Below are 25,043 nucleotides of genomic sequence, written 5' to 3'. Positions count from 1 at the left end.
ATATAAAAAATATAGAATTTATAATTTGAAAAAATAAAAAATATTTGTACGGGCGGTTGGATCAGGAATGCATTTGTAGGGGCGGTTGGATCAGGAACCGCCCCTACAAATGCATTTGTAGGAGCGGCTGGATCAGGAACCGCCCCTAGAAATAGTCCCAAGTGTAAATATGAGGGCGCACAGGAGTCAACCTGTTGGGCGTTGTCTTCTTCCTCCGACGCCGTCTGGGTGCCCCGCGCGCCTGCTCCTCCCCGCCCTAGAGTTTCCACCGCTGGCCACGCCACGCGGCCCCACCGCCGGTCCCATGCTCGCGCCTGCCCACACCAGCCCCTAGGGCACAGCATCCCACACCCAGCCCCCGACGCCCACCCCCACGCACCGACGACGCAGGCTCCCGGCGCCCCGCGCCCGACCCCCGACGCCCGCCCCCGCACGCCGACGACGCAGGCTCCCGACGCCCCACGCCTGGCCCCCTGCCCCCGCGCACTAACGACACAGGTTCCGACGCTCGGCCTCCCGCGTCGCCCCTGGGCCCCATGCACCGCACGGGCGAGTTCAACCCCGCCTGCCACAAGCCGCGCAGTTGATCTCCGCCCCTGCCTCCACCTAGAGATTCTTGCTAGCTTTGCCTTGCGAGTCTGCTCAATAGCTTGTGTATTAATCTAGTAGAACTACTCGGTCATCTAGCTGTTAGCTCTGGTTTGATGCTACTTCACTCAAGGCTATGGTCAAAATGATTCATGAAAACCATGAAGTTGTTTGATCTTGCATGATTTGTTCTTAGTAATTTTGCCTGCTAGATGTCATTCTGAAGTAGTAGATGCAATAAGAGAATACAAGGATGCTCTTCTGCAGTTCTGCTTGCCTGAGATGTTTCAAATTTGGATTTGTGAGCTCCAGAATTCTTTTGGATGAGTAAATTCAAATGGCAGCGCTTGCCATATAAAAGTTGCTTGTGTTACCTGTCGATGTCAACCAGGTTTTTACACCTTTTACCAAATGAACAGTGCCTGATTAATCTAGCTACTTCCAGATTGAAAGCAGTTGCTTGATTAATCTAGATAATTTGGCAACATTTGTGGGGAGTAAGATGCCATCTAGTCTGGGGCTTATGAAACTCAAGCTTTGTGGAAAAGAGAGCATGTGCTACTTAATTTAAGTATGTAGCTAGAGTGGTGAATGAATATTATCTGGAAAATTTATGGTTCAAGTATCGTGTCTATTTCACGTCTTTCCAAATCGGATATAATTCCTGTTGATAACTAAGTAGTTGTAGTGTTTTTCATAACTGGTGCTTATAGCTGATTATTTTGGATACAACTGTTTGTATATACTACTACTACTACTATACTGAACTACTACTACTACTCTACTCTACTGAACTACTACTACTCTACTTGCTACTGCTAGTTACTCCTACTCCTACTAGCTGTCTGCTACTCTACTCTCTTCCCTAGCTGCTGGCTGCTACTCTTAACTACTGGCTGCTACACTTCTCTACTCCTCCTCTACTCTACTCCTCTACTATTACTCTATCTACTATTACTCCTCCTCTACTCTAATCCATTATTTACCACATCTAAGTTACCAGATTTTGATCTACAGGGGTCTTCCAACCATGTGGCAGCAGTCAACTATTTTTTGGCTATTTTTCCTATCCTCTATATTTGGGAAGCAGTAGCTGCTTTTTTTACACCTTTTCCTCTCTATGTTTGCTAATCAGCTGTTGCTTTTTTTTGCCAAATCTCCCCTCTCCTCTCCTCTCCTTTGTTTTGCCGATGATGAAATTGTCTAAGTCCATACATTATATGGAATATGAGCTGATGATCAAGAACTTGGGAGGAACTTGGCATCATTAGCAGCTGCCCCTACATTACCTTCTCCTCTCTTCTCTGTTATGATTCCTTGATGCTCCAAGTTCAAGATCAGATGATGATTGACATGTTTCTGAGGCCTCTACTACTGCTACTTCTCATTTTTTTATATATTGTTGTTTTATAGGACTACTTCTCTGTTAGCAGAAGGGATAGCAGGAGAGGCTGCTGAAGGCGAAGAAAAAGAGGATGATGAGGACTTAGAAGAGGGATTTGTAAGTCCCAAGGATCCTTTCCCACGTGAAGCCAGAAGGAGGCCAACAGAGGAAGATTTGGACAAGGATTTTGACCCGAACGAGGAGGTAAGGAAAAAGCCTTAGCTTGTAAATTTTGCTAAAGCTTTGACTGTGTTACCTCTGCTAACACTTTGACCTATCGTATATACAGGTCCCTCCTGAAACTCAGAAAAGACAACATCGATGTCCGCGACATCTCGCTGGACAAGACAGAGTAGAGGAAAGGAGAGCAGAGGCAACAGCCATAGAGACGGATCACGATGCCTCTGCTCCACAACCTCAAGACACAACCACGACTACCAAGCTTAAGAAGAAATAAGGGGATATTAAAGGAAATCTATATCCAGATAAGGCATGCTATGTGATAATAGAGGTCGGGCTAGCAGGGGATATCCTTGAGTCGAAGGAATTAAGAGGATGATTTCGTAATGCGATCAGGGCCCTAGTAAGAGATAAATTGAACCCAGCAATCTCTAACTGGAAAGAGATACCAAAGAACAAAAAGAATGAACTATGGGATAGGCAGCTGAAGCTCAATTTTAGATTTCCGGAGGGTAAGCATGAACTGGTAAAAAAATGCTTTTAGGATGATGGGAGAGTCATTCCGGTGTTGGAGGTCAGAGCTCAATACAAAGTATATCCAAAAGGAGTTAACTCCCTTCAACGAGTTCAGCAAAATAACTCCTAGTCAATAGGAGGAGCTCGTGGCTCAGAAGACTTCACCGGAGGCAATGGAGCTCAGTGCCCGTAACACCGAGCTGGCAAAGAGGAACAAACACCACCATCATCTAGGCCCTAGTGGCTACTATGCCAAGGAAGAGCAGTTTAGGAAGATGGACGAAGAGGTCGCAGCTACTGGAAATATCGATGTGACGAATTTGAAGGTACGCTCAAGGAATTGGATATATGCGAGGAGTATAGAATCATCCGGCAGTAATCTTAAGTTTGATAAGCCAGAGACCCAAGAGATAGTATCAAGGATACTAAAATATACTAAAGACAAGGAGAAGGGCTCATTCAATCCTTCCAGAGAGAGGGACGAGCTTAGCATTGGCTTAGGAAACAAGGAGCACACAGGCCGCACCAGGGGGCTAGGGAAAATGATGACCTAGAAGCAAGGATTCAAAGAGGACAGGCACATGTATAAGAAACATGGCAGAGACCCAGGAGACTAGTCTTAAGCTCCAAGTGAAGGCTCTAGTTGCGAAGGCGCTGGAGGAGCAAGGACTGTCTATGGAGCCATGGATATTAGTGACGCCGTCGGGAGAACTGACATTAGTTGGCAGCCCTCCAAAAGTTCCTAGCAGCCAAGGTTCCACTGCAGCCACAACCCCCGTCGATCACATACGGGAACCAACTAGTTGCACCTTGGTGTTTCTCAGCGGCCGATAGAACACTGTGATGGAGGTGGCAACGGGTGTGGCACATCCTCTTGGTGGCTTACACCACAATAATAAGATACCGCTAAACTACACTAGGGTCGAGGTGTATATAGTGAAGCCCAAGTTCATGCAGTGGAGGATAGACTATGCAACTCCCGAGGGGCTGGTGTTACTTGGAGACGTTATGGGGTAGTTCATCCTCTGGCACAAATGGGACATTATATTGACTGCTTCTTCGCCGCCTCCCCCTCTCCCAAATTTGGAGCGAGTTGTTGAGGTTGGGGAGATATTTTCACCATCTCGTTACCACCACATTCCTAAGATGCCATATTCTTCCCCGCCTCCTAGCGAGCATGTGCCTGATGAGATGCTACAACCTTCTCCAGCTCGTACCGAGCAAGTGCATGATGAGATGCCACAGTCTTCTCAACAAGCACATCCGATACATGAACGAGTGCCTCCTGAAGAAGGTGATGCACAAGAAGATGAGGACATGCCTGAATGGGAACTTCAAAAGAAGATTCCAATCAACATAAGGTCAGTTTATGTTCCGATCAAAGACATCTCATCGGTGTCCAAGTGATATTCCCATGACCAGTTCAAGCCTGAGAACCAAGTTAAAAAAAGTCCCATCACGGGGTTCTAAGGAGGCCATCACTAGCAAACTCCACCAAATTGCAAAGCAGTATCCAAATGTTGATGCCATCGAATGGTCAAAGGATTACCCGAAAACATATGAAAGAGGCAAGCTCTTCCTACCAAACCGAGACATCCAGCGCCTACCACTTGGAATGAAAAGGTTCCATGATTGGTACTTACGTGTTCTCCCAACGAGCATAGATCTCATACAAGCATGCTTCCCCACCGGCACATTTGGAAGCCCAGCCGAGAAAATTGTCTTTGACTTCGATGACATGCACACATGCTTTCACCTAGGAGAAATGGAGATGAATCTAATTCGCATGTGGTGCCTATAAGTCCTTGTCCTCCCGATATGATATGAATGTAATCTTTAAATTTTGTTGTAACTAACCCACACCATGATTTGTAGAATGCAAGTGCACATTGTCAAACAAATGCCAAGTGTGAAAGCTAGGTATCTAGACCCTCAAGCTATAGCTCAAACAAATTTTAATTACCCTAAATGGTAGACACTGGATGCCAAAGAGCTAGCTGCTGCAAAAACTCTTCGGGAGAAAGAGCGCATCCGTACGGTGAAACTAAGGGAAGAGTCCCTTAAGGTTGCGGTATACATCGCCCTAGCTTTCAAAAATCTCCAACAACACTCTACTATATGGCTACCATACAACTTCGAGTAAGTTCAACTCTATACTTAAAGCTTTGTTCGATATATTTTATTCGATGCAAAAGAGCTTATCTAGTTCTATGATTAAATCCATGCAGCAACCACTGGATTTGTATAGCCGTTGATGTCGGGAGGAGCATGGCATGGGTCTTTGATTCATTAGATAGGGACACGGTGACATACAAAGACTTCATATCGATTCTCAAGATGTATACATATCGACAATCCTCATTAGCTTATATGTTTGTATACATACTTGTAACGTTCATTTTTGGATACTAACAAGTTGTATTTGCTAAAATAATTCAAATAGGGTATTTAGGTTCTATGTCACTAATCATCATGGAAGACATGATCCAGCAAGGAAGGAAAAGTTGGCTATAAAAACACTATGTGTGGTAAGTGTAACTTACTTCTTTAGTACTTCGTTACATGGCTGTCAAAAGCATTACTTAACATTTTCATATGCAAAACACACAGTACCCCAAGCAGAAGCCTGGTAGTGTACATTGTGGGTACTATATATGTTCTAAGATGAGTAACACCAGTGCCTATAGGAGACACCCCTTAAGGGTAAGTTTGAACCTTCACCTGTAGTATAAAAACTTCGTACATGGTATGAAATACTAAACCAAAACTTGTTCTCTTGTAGTGGAGAGAAGAGAAAGGAATGAAAAGAGACCCATACAAGGATGACCAACTCTTAGAGCTCGTCGGCGATCTTTGCAACTTCATATTGGACCAGATTGTACATGTCAGAGGCACCTACCATGACCGAGAGTCTGAGTTAGGTACAAATCCTCAGTACCAATACCTTCGTGAGACTGAAAGGCTAGCTCTAGGACGTTGATAACAATGTGTATGGAATTTGTATATTTAATGATGGATTGTATATATTCTTGTGAATTGGACTTGTAATTGTAGTTTATATAATACTCTTGTGCTTGTAGTCATGGTCGCGGGGCGTTCGGCAACACGAACGCGGTTTGGAACGTTGGTCGCGGGGCGTTCGGCAACGTGAACGCAGTTCGGAATGTTGGTCGCGGGACGTACGGCAACGCGATTTTGAATTGTAAATTTGAATTTTTTTTGGCAAGAAAATGTACTGTAGGGGCGGTTCTAGATTGAACCACCCCTACAAACAGGTATTTGTAGGGGCTGCTGGTACTACAGCCATCCCTACAAATCGATTTGTAGGGGCGGCTGGTAATACGAGCCGTCCCTACAAATCGATTTGTAGGGGCGGCTGGAAACACCAGCTGCCCCTACAAATCGATTTATAGGGGCGGCCTAGGAACCGCCCCTACAAATGCATGATTTGTAGAGACGGTTCGGTAGGGGTGGCTGGCCAAACCGCCCCTACAAAGGCTTACCAGCCGCCCCTAGAAATGCTTTTTGTAGTAGTGAGGGATCACCACGAACGGTTGGTTCTGGGACTTGAATCGAGCTCAACTCGACCCTCTAGGCTCTGACAAGCTCAAACTTAAGGCGACGACCTTAGCTCATTTATAGTCCGAGTGGTGATAACAATTGTACGGTAATCAATAACCGTTACCTACTGCCTAGGCCACACTAAGAAAAGGATGGTGATGCTGAGAGAGAGAAGGAGCTAGCTGGCACATATCCGACCGTGCGATCGGAATCATGTTTTTTTAGGGAATGATTGGAATCATGTTGCTGACAAAACCAGCAATGCTAACTACCGAGGCGCTTTGCCTAATCAGCTACCATCGTCCTTTCCTTGAAGGATGGATAGCTTCTCAAGCTTCCTTGCTACTAACTGATATGATGATGAAGTTGACTTGGTGCTGACTCGTCCTCTTCGACGGGCTATTCCGGCCAAATAATGAGGGAGCACGGTGGGGCCGTGGCCCGCTGAAAGAGTAGGATTAGGGAATACTCAATATATTACTATGAATGATCAGCGTTTACATATATAGGCATTGTGGGAGGCCAGACAGGCCCACATGCCATATTACATTCCAACACTCCCCCATAGTCTAAACTGGGAGCACCACGAACATTGAGACTAGACCTAAACTCACGAACATGGACGTCGGTAAACCTTTGGTGAAGATGTCGGCGTACTGGGACGAAGTGGGAACATGTAGGACGTGGACTTCACTGAGGGCGACTCGTTCTCTAACAAAGTGCAGGTCGATCTCAATATGCTTGGTTCGCTGATGTTGAACCGGGTTGATGGAGAGGTAAACGGTGCTAACATTATCGTAGTAGACCACTGTAGCACGACGGAGTGGGTAGCGAAGCTCTATCAGAAGTTGGCGCAACCAGCAGGCTTCAATGACTCCATTCGCGACTGGTCGATATTCCACCTCTGGACTGGACCGAGACATTGTAGGCTGACGCTTGGATGACCAGGAGATGAGATTGTCCCCAACAAACACCACATAACCCAAGGTGGATTTGCGTGTGTCAGGACAACCCGTCCAATCTGTATCGGTGTAGACAGTGAGATCAGCTAGAGAGGTCCGATGGAGGTGTAGACCGAGATCCAAAGTACCTTGAAGGTACAGGAGAATGCGCTTCAGAGCGCTCAAATGAGGTTTCCGGGGGTAATGCATGTACAGGCAGACTTGCTGAACAACATACGCAATGTCTGGTCTGGTGAAGGTGAGGTACTAAAGAGCCCCGACAAGACTACGATATTGAATTGGATCAACGACTGAAACACCATCAGCAGAAAGCTTGGAGTGAGTGTCCACAGGAGTGCTGCTTGGCTTGTAGTGACTCATACTAGCGCGGTCCAGAATGTCCAGCATGTACTGTCTCTGAGATAGAAATAAACTGTCACCTCTACACTGAACACTGACACCCAGAAAATGGTGAAGAGGCCCCATGTTTGTCATGGAGAATTCCTGGCGAAGTGCTGCGATAATCCGATGGAGGAGACTCAAAGACGACATAGTGAGAATAATGTCATCAACATAGAGTAAAAGCAAAGCCATGTCAGCACCTTTGCAGTAGATGAACAACGACGTGTCGGACTTGGCCTCAACAAACCCGAGTGAGGTAATGTGAGAGGCGAAGCGACTGTGCCAGGCGTGAGGAGCTTGCTTCAACCCATAGAGTGACTTGTTCAGGCTACAGACATAATTGTGCTTGGAAGAGTCGACAAACCCAGTCGACTGTGCACAGTAGACTGTCTCAGTCAAAGTGCCATGAAGAAATGCATTCTTCACATCAAGCTGGTGAATCAGCCAGGAGCGAGACAGTGCCAAAGTGAGTACCATCCGGATGGTTGCTAGCTTGACAACTGGACTGAAGGTCTCATCATAATCAATGCCCGGACGCTGTGTGAAGCCGTGAAGCACCCATCGGGCTTTGTAGCGGTCAAGAGAGCCATCGGACTTGAACTTGTGATAAAAAAAACCCACTTGCCGGTGACGAGGTTGACACCAGGAGGGCGAGGCACTGAGGTCCAGGTGTCATTTGCCTATAAGGCATCGAACTCGGCCTGCATAGCAAGACGCCAGGCCAAATCCAAAAGAGCGGCACTGACGGATGAAGGTACTGGAGTGGTAGCCACAGCCGTTGTGTGGAGATTAAGGCGATCCACGGGTTGCCAAAAGCCGTCCTTGCCACGGGTGCGCATGCTGTGTGCATTAGTGATAGGAACGATCGCCTTCGAAGTCGTGGTGGTGGTGCGGCCGGTGGTCCAGCCAGCACCGATGGCAACAACCTGGGACGTTGAGTCCACAGGGGCAGCAGCACCAGCTGGACCGGTGGGAGTGGCGCCACCTGAGGGGGCCACGGTAGCACCTGACATCGTGTCAGGCACCGCACCACCAATGGGAGAGGCGCCAGAGGTCCCAGGTGCGGCATCCATGCCGCCAGGGAGACGAGTACCTACAGGCATAGCTCTTGGCCACATAGGCGAAGAGGAATCATCAGCATCATCCAAAAACACAAGTGTGTTTGGGTCCTAGGGGGTGGTAGACATCTCGGAGAACAGAAACAAAGTCTCGTCGATTACAACGTGATGGGAGACAATGATCCGATTGGAATGAAGATCGAGACATTGATATCCTTTGTGATTGGATGAGTACCCGAGGAAAACACACAAGGAGGAGCGAGGTGATAATTTATGTGGAGCGGTGGACGAGAGGTTGGGATAGCAGGCACAGCCGAAAACTCGAAGGTGAGTGTAGGAAGGCTGTGTGCCGTAAAGAGCGAAGAAAGGGGTGTGACCGTCTAGGGTTTTGGTGGGGTGATGATTGAGAAGGTAGGTGGCAGTGTGGAGTGAGTCAGCCCAATAAACCGGAGGAAGGCTAGCCTGAAACAGAAGGGACCACATGATGTTGTTCACGGTGCGAAGGGTGTGCTCGGCACACCCGTTCTGCTGAGAGGTGTATGGGCACGACATTCAGAAGATGACTCCATGAGTGAGGAAAAACGTGCGGGGCGAGGAGTGGTCAAACTCGCGGCCGTTGTCGCACTGAACTACCTTGATGGTGGAGTCAAACTGCGTGCGCACATATGAGAAAAAGTTAGAAAGGACACTGAAAGTATCGGACTTGAGACGTAATGGGAACGTCCAGGTGTAATGAGTGCAGTCATCAAGAATGACTAAATAATATTTATAGCCCGACACACTAACAACTAGAGAAGTCCAAAGATCACAATGTATTAAATCGAAAGGATGTGCAGCGCGAGAGTGTGACACACTAAAAGGTAGGCGCACATGGTGACCTAGCTGACAGGCATGACAAACATGATCAATATGGCTTTTATTACATGAAATAGCATTGGAACTAATAAGCTTGGAAAGAGCCACATGTCCGAGATGACCAAGGCGATGATGCTAGAGTGAGGTGGATGACGTGGTGGCAGCGAGGGCAGTGGGAGTGCTGGATGGTGCTGGGAAGAACGGGTAGAGGTCACCCGTGCTATTGCACCTGGCGATCACGCTCCGTGTCTGAAGGTCCTTCACAGAGAGACCAAATGGGTCAAACTCAATGGAACAATTATTATCAGTGGTGAAACGACATACAGAAATCAGATTCTTAATAATGTTTGGTGACACTAAAACATCAGAAAGAACAAGAGGATATCGTGTGGTGGAGAATGAGTGTGACCCAATAAATGTAACGGGAAGCGAAGCTCCGTTACCAACAATGATAGATGAAGGACTAGATGATGAAGGATGGTGAAAGGTAGAAAGAATACCAGCGTTGTTGACCATATGGGCACCAGTGCCGGAGTCAACATACCACTCGGCCGATGAAGGAGGTGTCAGCGTCATGGTGTTGAAGTTGATGACGAGGGCGGATGGATCCTAGGACACGCCCTGCATGGGCGTCCACTGCTGCTGCTACTGTGGTGGCGATGGTCCTCCGTAGCCGAACCTGGGAGGAGGTCCGAGCGTGTACGACTGCTGCACGTACAACTGTTGTATGTACTGCTGTTGCGGCTGAGGAATAGCAGTGAAGGCAGCCGGCGGAGGTCGAAACGGCGTCCCCGGACCGCTCGGCGAACATGGCCAGAGCTGCATGGTGCCCGTCCATGGGTTGTAGAACGGTGTCGAGGAGCGAGAGCCGCCTCTAGTGTTGGAGACCTACTGCTGCTGGTTGCGGCCGCGGCCACCATGGCGACGGCTAGTGCGCTGTGAGCCGCCCTGGCCAGCGTGCCCGCCCTGGCCGCCTTGGCCCTGGCTGGTGCCGACATAGCCGCCGTGGCCATGGCCGGCATGGCCCTGGCCTGCATAGGAGTGCCTAGCAGGAGGGCGCGGGGCAGTGACGAGCACGGTTGTCGCAGAGGATGCCGGTGGGTCTGATACCCCGACAGCTTCGCTTGCAGCAACATCATCGATGTCGATCTCCTCGAGCAGGAGGAGTGTGCGAGCCTCCTCGAAGGTGGGGAAGGGTTGCCACATCTTGAGGTTGGAGACCATGGGCCGGAACTTGCCATTGAGCCCATGAAGGAGAGTGAGGACCAAGGTCCGATCCTCGATCGGATCGCTGAAGTCGCTAAGGGTTGCCACCATCGTTTCAAGACTGCGGCAGAAGTCGGTGATGGAGGCTGACCCCTATTTCGCCATGCGGAACTCCGCCGAGAGCAGTAGGGCATGTGATTCTCGCTGGCCGAGGAACTCATTCTCGAGGTAGGTCCAGGCGCCGCGCGCGTTCGGCTTGTGGTTCATCGTCGACTGCTGGAGATCGGCGTGGATGGTGCAGTAGATCCAAGTGAGCACGGTGCAGTTCATCTACACCCACGCGGTCGATCGGCGTTGACGACGTCGGAGAGGACGTGGTCCGTTAGGGCATACTTGCCCAGGACAATGAGGAACATGGACCGCCACCGGTTATAGTTGTCGGCGGCACGATCCAAGACCAGGGGCACGAGGACCTTGATGTTGAGGACGGCGATGGCCGCGGCATGGACGGCGGCGTACTCGGCCTCGTACGCGTCGAGGGCCGCAACACGATTGGCCTCTGCCCAGCGGGCGCGCTCCTCGCGCTCCTCGCGAGCCTGGCATTTGGTGTCGGTTTCCGCCATGGGAGAGGGCGAACGACGTGGTCACAGGTATGCGGGCGGATGCAGGCAGATCGCGACTTCGCTGTGGGCGGGCGGATCGCGCGACGCGGCAGATCGCGACTTCGCGAGTCAGCGACATCGGGTAGTGCGGGGGATCGGGCCGGCGAGCGAGACATGCTCTACGACGGCTCGTGATTGGAGGGGCCGGCGAGCAGGACAGGCTCTGCGACGGCGCGATCGATCAGCCGGCGAACGTGGGTTCAGCGGCGGCGCAATTAGGGTTTGCGGAAGCAAGAAAGAAACCGTCTCATGATACCATGAAAGAGTAGGATTAGAAAATACTCGATACATTACTGTGAATGATCAGCGTTTACATATATAGGCATTGTGGGAGGCCAGGTAGGCCCACATGCCATATTACATTCCAACACCCGCGGCTGCTACGGCTCTGCGTATTCCATGGGTGGTGCGAGTGCGTGCGTTGGGGAGTTGGAGTTTTCCGGGTGGTTAGCCTGTGCCGGCTGCGGTGCGCCACCGTACCGGTGGGTTGCCATCTCGCCGGTCCATGCTGCTTTCTCATTCCCGTGCACGTACACATGGCCTTTTCCGTTCGTTAATTTGTTTGCCTTCCCTGCGGGACATGGCTTTACGAGCATGACACGTTCTTAAACGGTGCATGTACATGATGTACTGTTCTCAGTGTTCTGGGTCTCTACTCTCTAGCCTCCCAGAGTGTGCACGCCTGCACGGTTTATCGTCGCTAAACCTGCTAGCTGTACTATCTCCGTCTCTTAGAATATAAGGTACGGAAACAATTAAAATTTGTTCTAAAATATGAAGCATTGTGGGTGAATTAACCTCTTCAAAGATCCAATTACATGCATACCTGCTATTAGTGTTTATCACCAGACTTAAAAATATGGTAAGCACAAAGTCTCTCAATAGTTAAGAGAGAGTTCCATACATCATTTGTGTTACCTCCATAATTTATTCGAAACTTTCTAAATACTTTATCGGACTTGCTAGCGTTTGGACTTCCGATCCGGAGTGCTAGCGTTGGATGGTGCTGCACCTGTTGCACGCCCACAAGTACACGGGATACGCTCGCAGTGACCTACCCCGTATGTGGACGCATGCCATGGATGCATCTGCCGACCTCAGGCGTCCACACGGTGACCCACGGCGGCGTCCAGCAGCTGTAGCAGGCGGCTGCGGTAGGTGGATCTCGTTGCAACATGTGTAACACCCAGATCTACTTTTGCAACATCCAGATGAAACACTTACGACATACATCCGAAACAGCTGAAACACTTGCAACGTATGTCTGAAACAACAGAAAAACACGTGTGTAGTCATTGCAAATATATGAAATATCCAGATAAAACATTTGCAATATACGTATGAAACACTTGAGATATACGCTTGCAACATACACGTATATTGAAAGGACCTAGGATGCCGCCTAAAGGGGGGTGAATAGGCGTTACTGAAAATTAACACCTTTAAATGTGAAAACGATTAGTAAAGAGAGTTTCTAAAATGGAAACTCCAAATTAAGTGTGGTACCACCCCTCACAAGTTAGCCACAGAGTAAACAAGGTATAAAGAATATATATATAAGCTACAACCCTGCAAAATAAATTTAGAATAGAGAACAAATATATTCTACACAGACATGAAATACCGGACATGTCCGGTATATATACCGGAAGTGTCCGGTATGTATACCGGACGTGTCCGGTATGCACGGTTTCTGCAGAGCAGCCCCAAACTTGCTTCTTTTGATTTCTATTTTCAAATCAAACTGCAGGTATCTACTGGAGATAACAATATACACAGAGAACCTGCACAAGAGCTAGAGCAACACAAATATCGAATAAAATACGAATTGTGAAACGATATTTGTTTTACCGAAGTTCGGACTCGTTCGAGTCCTACTCTCCGTTGAGGGGGCTGTGGGTGACCTAGCGAAGGTCAGCCCTAGAGGATACCACGAAGGTCACTCTAGCCAGAGTCTTTTTTAACTTATTTTCCTCCTTCCACTAGTTGATTCTGAGGCGGCAGAATCGATCGTTACAAACTTTTCAAGGCACATCACAATCTCTCGGGTGCTCTTCGACGACGCCTAGCCGTCTAGGACCGAAGAGTCCAAGAGTAACATATGTGAATCATGATATTGACAATATACACAAGTGCTCAAGTGGTTAGATTGCTCTCATTTTGAATTTCTCTCAACCCACTAGTTTGATTTGACAATTTGGATCACACACTCACTAAAAGAGGGTTTGGGAGAGTTGGCAAGGCTAAAAAACGTGTATATGTATCAGCAGAATCAGCAGCCTCCAAAGGTGGAGGCTTGGGGGTATTTATAGCCCCCATGGAAAAACTAGCCATTTTATAGCCATTGTCATATGCATACCGAACACGTCCGGTGTGACTTACACTGCGCCAACAGTAACAGAGTTACAGTGACATTGTGAGGCATCGGAACTCCTAATGAATGCCGGAACTTTTGACCGTCGAAACTCCCGACTCACGTCGAAACTCCTGACCCTCAGCACATTTGAAAACTACGGTAACTAAGTTAAAGTATGTGAGGTGTCGGAACTCCCGACTCATGCCAGAACTTCCGACCGTCGGAACTCCCGACTCACGTCGGAACTCCTGACCCTTAAGGCATTTGAAAACTAGCCGTTGGCTTCTATCCGTCCATACCGGACACGTCCGGTATGACCACCACAGTGAACTCTCCAAGTCAGTTAAGCGCGAGACGTCGAAATTCACGACCATTGCCAGAACACCCGACCGTCGAAACTTTCGACTCACGTCGGAACTCCTGATGAACCAACCCGAGATCAATAATCTTATCATTGCTGAGCAAATACCGAACACGTCTGGTATCAGTACCGGACATGTCCGGTATTGCCAGACCAGCAAAAATCAGGTTAGCTCTTTTGTCTCTCAAACACTCAAAACTCACATGGGTTGGCTTGAGCACTTATGAAACATTATCTATCAACATGATGCATCCCTTTTAATAGTACGACATTCCTATTAACTCAAATTTCAAAGTATAACGAATTTAAACCTTTTGAGTTGATCTCTTTCAACCGAAGCCGTGTATTCCAATCTTCATCAAGTGAGGGTGTCAATATGTCAACTTTAATCTCTTTCACTTGATCATAGCCATCTTGAGCACGTGACTTGATTCTATTCATCAAATTTGAATAATCCCAAATATATCAAGTCACTTCCATCAAACACTTTAATAGTGATTTGATCCTCCACATTGACATGACCATCATAGCTTGATTAATACCTCAACTAAATGCAAGTACTTCTTTCTTCACCCTAGCTAGGTTCTTCGGCCGCCAAGCCATCACTTGCTCTTCACCCTTGCTTAGTACCTCGGAGCATTTCCTTGCTATCTTCACCATCTCAAGCCATCAAGTCACATCTTGTGTTGAATTATCTATTCATTTGTATTGTTATCTTTTTTTATTTCAATTTAGCAAGCTTCAAATATGAGACCATTCATATGCAATCCCTCATGTCTCATTAATTAATTCTTATGAGCTTGCTTTCACATAGTACATGAAAATCCCACAATAAATAAGCCTTTGCATGAATTCCATTTGCATTGTTGTCTTGTGCTTGAACTAGATTGTTTATACAACAACATATTATTTTGGCTTTTATTAAGTACCTGTGAGATAACCCATTACCTGTCCACACTTAGCAAACGTGTTAGACCTTTAATCACGTTGTCATTGAATCATCCAAAACCCACTAAAGGGCTAGATGCACTTTTATATATGCAACATTCATATCTACTTTTGCAACATCTAAATGAAACACTTGCAACATACGTCTGAAATAGAAGAAACATTTGTAACATACACTTGAAACAATACGTGTATTATAACATGTGCAATATCTCGATCTACTTTTGTAATACCGATACAGAACACTTGCGACATACATCTGAAACATATGTTTGCATCATGCGATTTCAGCGTAACATCTCCTTGCTGCTTGGAAATAGAGGCCCATCGACGTGTGGAGTTCACTAGTATAGTGCTCGCCTGTGGTGTAGAGCTCGCCGCTCCGGTGGAGAAGGCCACGACAGGTTCGATGGAGAAGGCCGCCACGGATTGCTCCGGTGGAGAAGACGGACCGCACGGCGGAGAAGGCTGCGAGGTGGAGTGGGCACACGGGAGATGGAGCGCAGCACGTGGGGGGCGCGCACGGCGTCGGATGGGAGAGCTACATTGCGCGGAATAGGGGAGCGCATGGGGGATGGAGCGAGCATGTGGCGTGGGCGGGAACGAGAAACGGCGCGGTGATTTTTGGGTTCTTGGAAGCGGCATCCGGGTGTTCGGAAGCCCTATTCCAAACATTTGCGATACTTTATATTTTAGGATAGAGTGACCAGCCAGCTTGTGTGTATTAGTTTGCACCGGACGATTAGTGGCTGTTAGTCACTGTCACCGGTGAAATTTGTTCTTGTGCGGTTAAAAAATGATAGCAAATTTCGTAGGTACGGCACGGCACGGCCACCTCGGAGACTCCAACATGGGCCAGGCCGCCATGGAAGAGGATAAAGATCTGGCCTAAAGATTAAGAAAAAAGTCCACGTTACCTCCCTCTTTGAAGGCGATTTTATCTTTTTCCTTTTTTATTTATTTTGGCTAAATCTTTGAAAATCATAGTAAATCACACAAAATCATAAAATAGAAAATTCAATTTTATTGGACTCCACATGAGTAGATCTACACAGTCGATATATAATATGATATACTTTAGTACAAAGTTTTTGTTGTGGCTTTAGATCTGTGCTTTTCTATAATTAATTAGAATAATTTATAGCTGTAGTTTTTATGGTCCAATTGTGATGAAATTTTTATGATGGGCTAATTATTATATGATTGAACTATATTAAAAATTTCATACTCATTCGATCATGTATAACTTAGTTATAGATTTATTTATATTTAACAAGCACAAACCTAAATAAAATCTATAACTAAGTTATATATGATCCAATGGGTATGAAATTTTTACTACAGTTTAAGCTTATAATAAATAGCCCACCATAAAAAATTCACTACAATTGAACCATAGAAATTGCAGCTATGAATTATTTTATTTAATTATAGAAAAGAATAGATTTAAAGTTACAACAAAAAATTTGTACTAAAGTATACCATATTATATGTTCACTGTATAGATCTACTCATGTGGAGTCCAAGAAAATTAAATTTTCCATTTTATGATTTTTTTTGTGATTGACTATGATTTTTCAAAGATTCAGCCGAAATAAATAAAAAAAGACAAAAACGCCTTCAAAACTGCTTATAACAAGGTCAGAGAGGTAAGAAGAACGGTTTTAAAAGTTGAGGGAGGTGTTTTGCTTGGTTTTCGAATTCAGGGAGGAAAAGCGGACTTTCGCATAAGTTTAGGGAGATAATGTGGAGTTTTTTTTCGAAGATTAATTATCTCCCATCGGAAGGCCGATCCATTTATTGGGCCTGCGTGCAACCCATTCCTGCCTGGTACGTACACGACACGGCTCGGCAGAGCCGGGCTGGCACGTAGCACACTCGCGGCCGAGGGTTCCAATCCACAGACACGACGATCCAGCCATTCAGCAAGTGCCTCCGGTCTTTGACCCTTGTGAACGGGCTCGACCGCCTTCGGCCGGGCCGGCCCACCGTCTCCCCCGGTGCATGCACCTCCCCAGAATCCCTGCGCCCCCTGTTGGCCGCAGCCGGACAAGCCCAGACGAGAAAGCTGGGCCCACGCGCCGAAGCGTCCAACCACCCGTGACTCCCCTCTCGATGAGGCGCCATGCTGCCGACATGGACGCGCGCCGCGCAGCTGCTTGGCTTGGCGCCACCCGTGCCGCCGGCACGCACCAGATGACGGCAGCACCGCCTGATTGCGTCCGCCGCGCTGCCGTCGCAGGCCGAACCGACCTCGCTGCCTGGAACGACGCAGACGTGGCGTCGCCGAGACGCCGACTCGCCTGCATGCGTCCGTCTATATAAAGCCAGACATGCCATGACGGGGCACACATCCAAGAACCGACGATCCAGAGCAAGCACAGCACCGGTGCAGGGTCTGCCGGCCTGTCCATCGGCACGCACGCACACCGCACACACGACCACGATCAGCGGAAAAAAAAAATGAGGCCGTCGATCGTGCTGTTCGGGGACTCCATCACGGAGGAGGCGTTCGGGGAGGGCGGCTGGGGCGCGACGCTCGCCAACCACTACTCCCGCTCCGCCGACGTCGTGCTGCGCGGCTACAGCGGCTACAACACGCGCTGGGCGGCGCGGGTGGTGGGCCGCGCCGTCGCCAGCATCGCCGGCCCCGTCTCCGCCGTCACCGTCTTCTTCGGCGCCAACGACGCCGCGCTGCCCGACCGCGCCTGCGCGCTCCAGCACGTGCCCCTCGCCGAGTACAAGGACAACCTCCGCGCCATCTGCGCGCTCCTCAAGGTTAAACCCAGTTCAGTCCATTCTGTGGGCACGCGACCTGCATTTCGCCGCGACGGCATGGCACTAACGTAGTTCCTCTGTTTTCCAGAAGCGGTGGCCGTCGTTGGTCGTCATCCTCATCACGCCGCCGCCGGTCGACGAGGACGGGCGTCTCCGGTGAGTGATCGATCTCTACGCTGCGCGCGGCAGTCGATCGGCATTGGTGACCCCGCTTCGATCCTGATGGAACGGAACATGGGAAATGATGCAGGTACCCGTATGCGCATGACTTCTCCGGCCTGCCGGAACGCACCAACGCGGCGGCGGGGTTGTACTCGCGGGCGTGCCTGGAGGTGGCGCGGCAGTGCGGGCTCAGGGCCATCGACATCTGGTCCAGGATGCAGAGGTTGCCCGGCTGGGAGAAGTCGTTCCTCAGGTACGCCGTGCGCTACGCACTCTGTCCTGCTGCCCGCTCCAGGCTCCGGAGTCCAGACGGAGATAGTAGTGGTAAAACTCAAATGGAAATTTGCCATTTCTTGTGTGCTTGGGAAGGGACGGGCTGCACCTGACGCCGCGCGGCAACCGGGTGCTGTTCGAGGAGGTGGTGTTGGCGCTCAAGGACGCCAACCTCAGCCTGGAGGCGCTGCCCGCCGACCTGCCGCTCTTCGGCGACATGGACCCCGACAACCCGGCCAAGTCGTTCGAGGACCACGAGTGAAGGCCCATGCATGATGGCAAGACAACGACGACGGCGTCTTTAGTTCGCTTGAACACATCTACTTTTCAGCCATGAGAACCGTGTTTTTCTCTTCCAATAAATTAATTCTACAAATTAGCCGTAGCAACAATAAATCCTGCCGAACAGGCCTAAGTCTGGGAACTCTCGAATATTTTAATAATTAAAAACAAAAACAAATGGGAACTCTGCGTCCTTCTATCCATGAATGTTCTGGATGGGTTTTTTTTTGAACATCTGCATGGGTATTTTTTAATGGAAGCATAATTCATGCAGTAGTGTTTTAGTCTGTTATAGTATAAGCGGTTTGAGTATCAGTATGTCGTAATGCTTTGTTTCGTTGTCTCGTATGCCCCGTTATTATAGATCAATTTTCTTCTGCCTCTTGGTGAGAAATGAAATTATAAATTATTTTTAAAAAACTTAAAAAAAACTGTCTCTCTGTGGATAAGGAAGACTTGTGGGCTTACTTCCTGTCCTAGGCCTCAGAGCCACCAGGCCCATCCCATCCACCATTCTCATTTTCTCAAAGAGGCTGTCACGGGCTCATTAACAGCATACGTCCGTTAGAAAAAAAAATCAACCACCAAATTAAAAAAAATCATCCACCGTAGCATTATTATATATAGGACTAGTAAAGTAGTAATAAGTAGTATAAACTTTCTGTGCGACCCTTGCATGATCAACGGCGAATGATGCGATTTATTTCCGCGCGTACATTATCACATATACATACGAACTACAAAAACTCACGTATAATTCGAGGTTCTTTCAGACCTCAACCACCGTACGTCGTCATGTAGCAGACACGATTGAGCGTGGGAGCGAGGGCTTTAATGGTGCTGAGGATCGGGCCCGCCGGGGCTCTCCCTCTTCGACTCGGAGTACGACGCCGCCGCCGCCGCGGCGGCGGCGCGAGTGACCCGCGGCACGCTCGCGGCAGTCGTCGTGGCCGCCAGCGAGGAGCTCGCGGCGTCGCTCTCCGCCACGAGCATTCTCCGCCCGGTGATCACCACCACCCCGCCGCGGTGGTCGTCAGGCTCGCAGTGGCCGCGCGAGACGGCGGTCGTGGACAGGAGGAGCACGGCGCAGAGGAGCACCTTCATCAGCGCATTCGAGCTGGACGCCATGGGAGTGCACGTTTGCTTGTGCTGTCCGTGCAGCTCCCGGCCACTTCGTCTCAATCGGACAGCGCCGGCCGGCTTGGTGTCGCCGTACGTCGTCGGTCGAGGTCGTCGTGGAATCCTTTGTGCTGTGGCAGCTTGGATTGTTTGCTTCTTGCTTGGATTACATGCACGACACATCGAGAATTTATAGGCACGCGGCCTGAGTGATCGAGCAGTTTGTCGTTGCGTTCAGCTGGTGGTTTATTTGCTGCATGCGCGCAGCGGTGGAGCCCCCCTGTACCGCACTGCGACGATGACGACGGCTTGCAAAAAAAGGTCTCGCCACTTTAAGCCATGTTGCACATCGGTTTTCTACATTTTTCTTGCACACGAGATTGGCGAGTCTTTTATCAGTTGCAGGCCTTTTTAATCGAGAGACAGAGCTCCTGCTAAGTTTTCAAAAAAAAAAAAAAATCAGTTTTAGGCATGTTTGATACAAGAGCTAATTGCTAGCTATCTAAAAATTAGTTAAAATTAACCTTAGTGCAGGAAGACTAATAGGTGGGTTAAGCAAATTTTTTAGCCAAGATTTTAACTATTTGTTGACCAATTAGCTAGAAAACCTTAACTATTTTTTTTTAAATAGTCTAACTAGTAACTTGCTCTAGCTCATCCAAACAGTCCTTAAATGATACAGGAAAACTTAGCATTGCAGATATGTTGCATGGTCAGTGGATGATGACTGGCTCGTCCACCTCCGGGCCAGTTTAGTTAACCGGTAGTATTCTAAGGACCTATTAAGATATATTATTAGTGTTAATTGTTAGTAGCTAAAATTAGCACCAATAGATATAAACACTTTAGCTAATAATCCAACTACTAGTTCAAAATAAACTATCTTTGCTAATAAAAATTATTAACTGCCTTCCCCAAATTAAGTACTACTAGTATTATATATATTAGATAGAGGGATGATACAAACATGACTCAACTAATAAGTTAGCTAATAGTCCCGCTAATAAGAAGCTATCAGCTGGTTTTCTTCTGCTAGTAATAGCACTAATCTCCTAATATATATTTCCCAAGGCATGAGTGTGGAAAACCGTTACTGATTGCCAGATTTACGGCGTGTTCGTTGGTTGGTTTCTGGGCTGGTTTGGGTTAGCTGATGCTGATTTATTGTGAGAGTAAAACACTGTTGGCTGGTTGAATAAGCCTGACTAAAACCAACAAGCGAACATGGTGTTCATTGGACAACCGATGCTGACGTCACACGAGCAATCAGTTTACAGGCTTTCTCGATGGAGCCAGATCACTTCGCACGAATTAACCGGCGCCGTAATCTAGAGCCGGATCTTTCTTCTTGTCGCCACCTGCATACGTGCCGTAGGTAGGTTTTGTTCGCTTATCTTATGAGCTTCAGCGAAGAAACATTGTTTTTCTTCCATAACGATATTTTCAGTCATAATTTTTTAGCGACCAGAGTTCTCCACGTACGACTCCACTGTGATGGCTGATGAACAATATACCATGTTTGGGCCTTTTCTGTTGAACTATATCCTTTGGCGAAAGTGTTAGTTTGTATAGGACCACACAATCCTTTTTGCAAAAGAGTTATGTACAGGACCACACCAAAGGCACGGACCTAGTCACCTAGCTACAGTACTATTGAATTGAATGGTATGTACAGATCTGCCTTTCGACCCTTTTCATGGCCCATGTTTACCAAAGGCAATCTGTGTCATATTCCACTGATACAGATTTTTATCCGATGCGTAGGACAGAGCAATGGCGAGCCCTGTGGCTCCTCGTCTTTGCTCAACTAGCCTCGTTAGTCGGTAGCGTATCACCCTAATGTCAAGCATATTTATTTCATGACGAGTATCATCTGCCATACACAGTTAAATGTATTCTTATATTCGGAGTAACATAAATTAACTAAAGGCCTGTTTGGAAATTAGTTAGCTAATAGATAATAGCTGCTAATTTTTAGCAGAGGACTGTTTGGATCCATTTGCTAATAGGTGGTTGGATAGTGAGTTGAATGTGCATATAAAATTATAAACTATTAGCAACTCTAAACCTGCTAATGCAACTAATAGTTAGCAGTCCTTCAACTAATAATTAGCAGGTCTGTTTGGATCTACTAGTACTAATTGTAGCTGCTAATTTTTAGTCCTAATGGATCCACACATGCCCTAAGAACAACACCCTTACTAAACCTCCACACATAAAAAAAACATATTATTCAAACCGACTCAAAAACAACTTCCGAACTCAGTTCAGCACAACTGCTATCGGATTTCACAAGAACATGAGGCCTACACAGCAAACCTGGCCGATTGGCATTGTTATCAAGATGCTATGTTTAAGGCTGAGTAACTAATCAATTCACTCAAGCACATTTGCTTCGAGGAACAGATCACTTGGCAAGAATCCAGAACTGGAAAATTGCTAGAAAGAAATGTGCATACTGCATAACATCTGGCGTGGCAGACACATTTGCTAGGTGGTAACGTTTCTGGTTTTTGCAGGAATTTACGTATTGTTGCAAGATTCAAGGGTAGAGAATTATAGCACAAGAGTTCCACCCACATCATCATTTGTAGATTTTTTGTAACAGGGGGATTGAGTTTGGAAAGTAAATTTGTTGAGTACTGTCAATTCGCTGTGTAAGTAGCCATGGTCAATCAATCATGCGGACAATTATTATGGCCCTGTATAATTTTCAAGGGGAAGATGGCTACGGGAAAAAAAAAAAAGGTATATCCTCGGCAACACTTGAGTTTGATAAGACATGTTTATTTTGTTGTTTGTTGTAATCATCACGGAGATTGCTCTATGAAGCCTTCATATCATCAAGACCAACGCTCGCCTGCAAGAATAGCAGCGCCAAGAGCTATTTCACAAGAGACCAAAGTATCAAAACAACTGAATCTTAAATTGGGAGAGACCATACCAGAAATTCATGATTTTCTTTGAGGAAAGGAGAGAAGGTTGTGCAAAATTTCTCAATATCTGCATTGATGTCACCAGTTCCACTAATGACCTCCATAAACTTATCTCTATTAGGAGCGAGCTTCATGGCCACCTGCCATCAACTCATATAAGTAAATCGACAAATGGAAGCACCAATAAAAGGGGTATACTCTAACTAAAAGTACGCAAACGATCTTATAAAAAATAAGGGTTTCAGTAGACAGTTCAAATTAACTACATGACTATCTGGTGTTTGTCGTCTGTAGCTAGAAATTGTGAAAATACCTGTTTTAACGTTTTAGTTCTTCAGAGAGAAAAGACTGGATGGAAGAATTTGGATTGATGAAGTCATAGATACAAAACTGGATGTGACAAGAAAATGTTCTTGAAAAGAACTTTTCAGATTTAAAACAAGTCAAAGCTGTCCTTTGATCTATCATGCGCTGATGCCATGCTATTCAGCAGCCTGTTCGCTTGGTCGTCAACGATCGTAAATTTTCAGCCAGAACAGTATTTTTCTCTCACACCAAACCAGCCAGCAGTAATAATCTACGATCATAAACGATCGTTTCAGCCCCAGCCGAACAGGCTGCAGGTTGGCAATCCATGTGAAAACTACTCACATTTCCAGAAGTAATATGTTGATAATATTTTCTCAAGAAAGGATGTTGAAGAAACAGATTGCCTATGTGGATAGAATTCAATCACTTGTATGGATCATTATATAGAGTGAAAGATTCTACCGTAATACTAGAACTGGCAAGCCAGCCATGAAATTTCTTCAGGGTCTTAGTATATGAATCAGTGCAAGCTTGAGTCATGGTGTACAAGTGTTCATGCTTGGCATGCTGATCAAGCAGGTCTGCATGCTCAAGAAGGTTACGAAACAACTCAACAAGAAAATCCATGGCCCTGAAATGCAAAAATTTGAGTAAATAAAAGTCACATACTTGGCATGCTGATCAAGTTGCTATGAAAAGTGACAAAATAATAAGAAATTGAAGTACCTCGTGAGCCACAGAAGCCCATTTGTGCAGCTTGAGGGACCTTTTGCGGTCTTGTTTTGAACTTCTTCCCGGACCATGCTGTACAAGTGTTCATACTTTGACGGATCTGAAGAATACTTTGTTTCCAATCTCTGACAGAAGAGGATCAAGTCAATTGAAATTAAAAATAAAAAAATAACTTGGAACCCCAAGGGCTCCAGAAGTGAGAAATGAACTGGCAAAATATTCAGTGTAAACCACATCTTCGGTGTAATCATGAAAACCCTTTGCAAAACCATGCTTAAGAGTTTTTAAAAAAAATTGAAACTATGCACCAATAGTGCATCTGTAGATGTGCATTGTCACAAAATTTGAGATTCAAACTCGTTTTGCAAAAATTCATATGAAAACAACAAATTTCATTTGCACAGGCACTAGAGGGGTATCAGGTCTGGGTGAGCGCACCAAGCCGCGACCAACATCTCTCGCTCGTCCTCGGGATCCAGGAGGGCGTCGGGGTTTGCGATCTCCACCCGCGCGCTGGACGACCCAAGAATCGTCTGGGCAGTGTCGGAGGATCGAGCATGTGCTGGGATCCCCTTCATCCCGACGAGCACCCGGAAGCGAAAGGCCCCTGCAGACGGCATGAACAGTCTGCTCCAACGATGCCACCGTAGCGCGAACGAGGCCGCCGCCGGCCAAGGCGTGCTCAGCACCATCTCCAGGTCTTCTTGCCGGCTAAAATGCGCGATGAAGTCATCCGGCATGGTGCGATGCACGGTGACCATGTTCTCCGCGATGCCGAAGTACTCACCTAGGCACTCCCGCACCATCGCCGGAGACACCGGCGGCCGAGTGCCGAGCACCAGCGCGACCAAAGCCAGAGATAGAGCGTCCTCCGCGCCTGGATGGCCGGGGAACGCGGGACAACGACCAACTCCAGCAGCGTCCTTCTGACACAGCGTCCTAGGTGAAGCCGGAGTCGCCTGGACGCACCGGAGTAGGGAGCGCGGGACGAGGTGTGGGCGTTCCGCCCCCCGCCCCCCACCCCCCAGATGGTCAGAGGCCGCTCCCTGTCAACGCCGGCCGAGAAGCTCGCGGCCCCGGACGCAGCGCCCTGAGCCGAAGCATCCATAGGCGCCTCATCCTGCACGACCATAGCATTCGCCAGGTGGTCCGGCGTCAGCGGCTCACAGGCTGGGGGGACGGTGGGAGCACGACCGGTGGAGACGACCTGGCGGATGCCATATCCGCAGGCGAGACGCGACGGCAAGAGGGAGAGGCCCGGTGACGGTGGGCACCCCGAGCTACCCCATCGATGCGGACCGGGGAGCGACCGCGCTGGCCCTCAGCACGCTTGGCGACCGGCGGCAGCGGACAGTCACGTGCTTGGTGACCGGGCTCCTTGCAGTTGAAGCACTTGGACGGCAGAGTGCAGTCAGCACGAACGTGGGTCCGTGG

At 47.8% G+C, this 25,043-nt stretch overlaps 3 protein-coding genes across 3 annotated transcripts; 1 reads left to right on the top strand and 2 right to left on the bottom strand.

The window, feature by feature from the left end:
* Positions 1-17,391: 17,391 nt before the first annotated feature.
* On the top strand, positions 17,392-18,882 carry LOC136529700 (GDSL esterase/lipase At5g45920-like). Its single transcript, XM_066522773.1, has 4 exons — positions 17,392-17,796; positions 17,885-17,952; positions 18,047-18,211; positions 18,328-18,882. The coding sequence occupies exons 1-4, from the start codon at positions 17,482-17,484 to the stop codon at positions 18,491-18,493; spliced, it is 714 nt and encodes a 237-aa protein (XP_066378870.1). The 5' UTR covers positions 17,392-17,481; the 3' UTR covers positions 18,494-18,882.
* A 462-nt stretch (positions 18,883-19,344) lies between these two features.
* LOC136527689 (uncharacterized) lies at positions 19,345-19,641 on the bottom strand. Its single transcript, XM_066520484.1, has one exon. It carries the CDS (start codon positions 19,639-19,641, stop codon positions 19,345-19,347), a length of 297 nt encoding a protein of 98 aa, XP_066376581.1.
* Positions 19,642-22,285: 2,644 nt separating this feature from the next.
* On the bottom strand, positions 22,286-24,177 carry LOC136529554 (glycolipid transfer protein 1-like). Its single transcript, XM_066522632.1, has 5 exons — positions 24,048-24,177; positions 23,604-23,734; positions 23,340-23,508; positions 22,577-22,708; positions 22,286-22,492 (listed from the first exon to the last, which is right to left on the bottom strand). The coding sequence occupies exons 2-5, from the start codon at positions 23,678-23,680 to the stop codon at positions 22,457-22,459; spliced, it is 414 nt and encodes a 137-aa protein (XP_066378729.1). The 5' UTR covers positions 23,681-23,734; positions 24,048-24,177; the 3' UTR covers positions 22,286-22,456.
* Between the last annotated feature and the right edge of the window lie 866 nt (positions 24,178-25,043).

Source organism: Miscanthus floridulus, chromosome 19, assembly GCF_019320115.1.
Source record: "Miscanthus floridulus cultivar M001 chromosome 19, ASM1932011v1, whole genome shotgun sequence".
NCBI lineage: Eukaryota > Viridiplantae > Streptophyta > Magnoliopsida > Poales > Poaceae > Miscanthus > Miscanthus floridulus.
Note: the sequence above shows the minus strand (reverse complement) of the source record. Positions and strands in the feature narration are given on the sequence as shown.

Coding starts and splice junctions, on each gene's coding strand:
- LOC136529700 (XM_066522773.1), top strand. CDS start 17,482: ATGAGGCCGTCGATCGTGCTGTTCGGGGACTCCATCACGGAGGAGGCG. Junction 17,797..17,884: donor CCATCTGCGCGCTCCTCAAG/GTTAAACCCAGT, acceptor TCTGTTTTCCAG/AAGCGGTGGCCGTCGTTGGT. Junction 17,953..18,046: donor GACGAGGACGGGCGTCTCCG/GTGAGTGATCGA, acceptor GAAATGATGCAG/GTACCCGTATGCGCATGACT.
- LOC136527689 (XM_066520484.1), bottom strand. CDS start 19,641: ATGGCGTCCAGCTCGAATGCGCTGATGAAGGTGCTCCTCTGCGCCGTG.
- LOC136529554 (XM_066522632.1), bottom strand. CDS start 23,680: ATGGTCCGGGAAGAAGTTCAAAACAAGACCGCAAAAGGTCCCTCAAGC. Junction 23,509..23,603: donor GGGCTTCTGTGGCTCACGAG/GTACTTCAATTT, acceptor TTTGCATTTCAG/GGCCATGGATTTTCTTGTTG. Junction 22,493..22,576: donor AAGAAAATCATGAATTTCTG/GTATGGTCTCTC, acceptor CTATTCTTGCAG/GCGAGCGTTGGTCTTGATGA.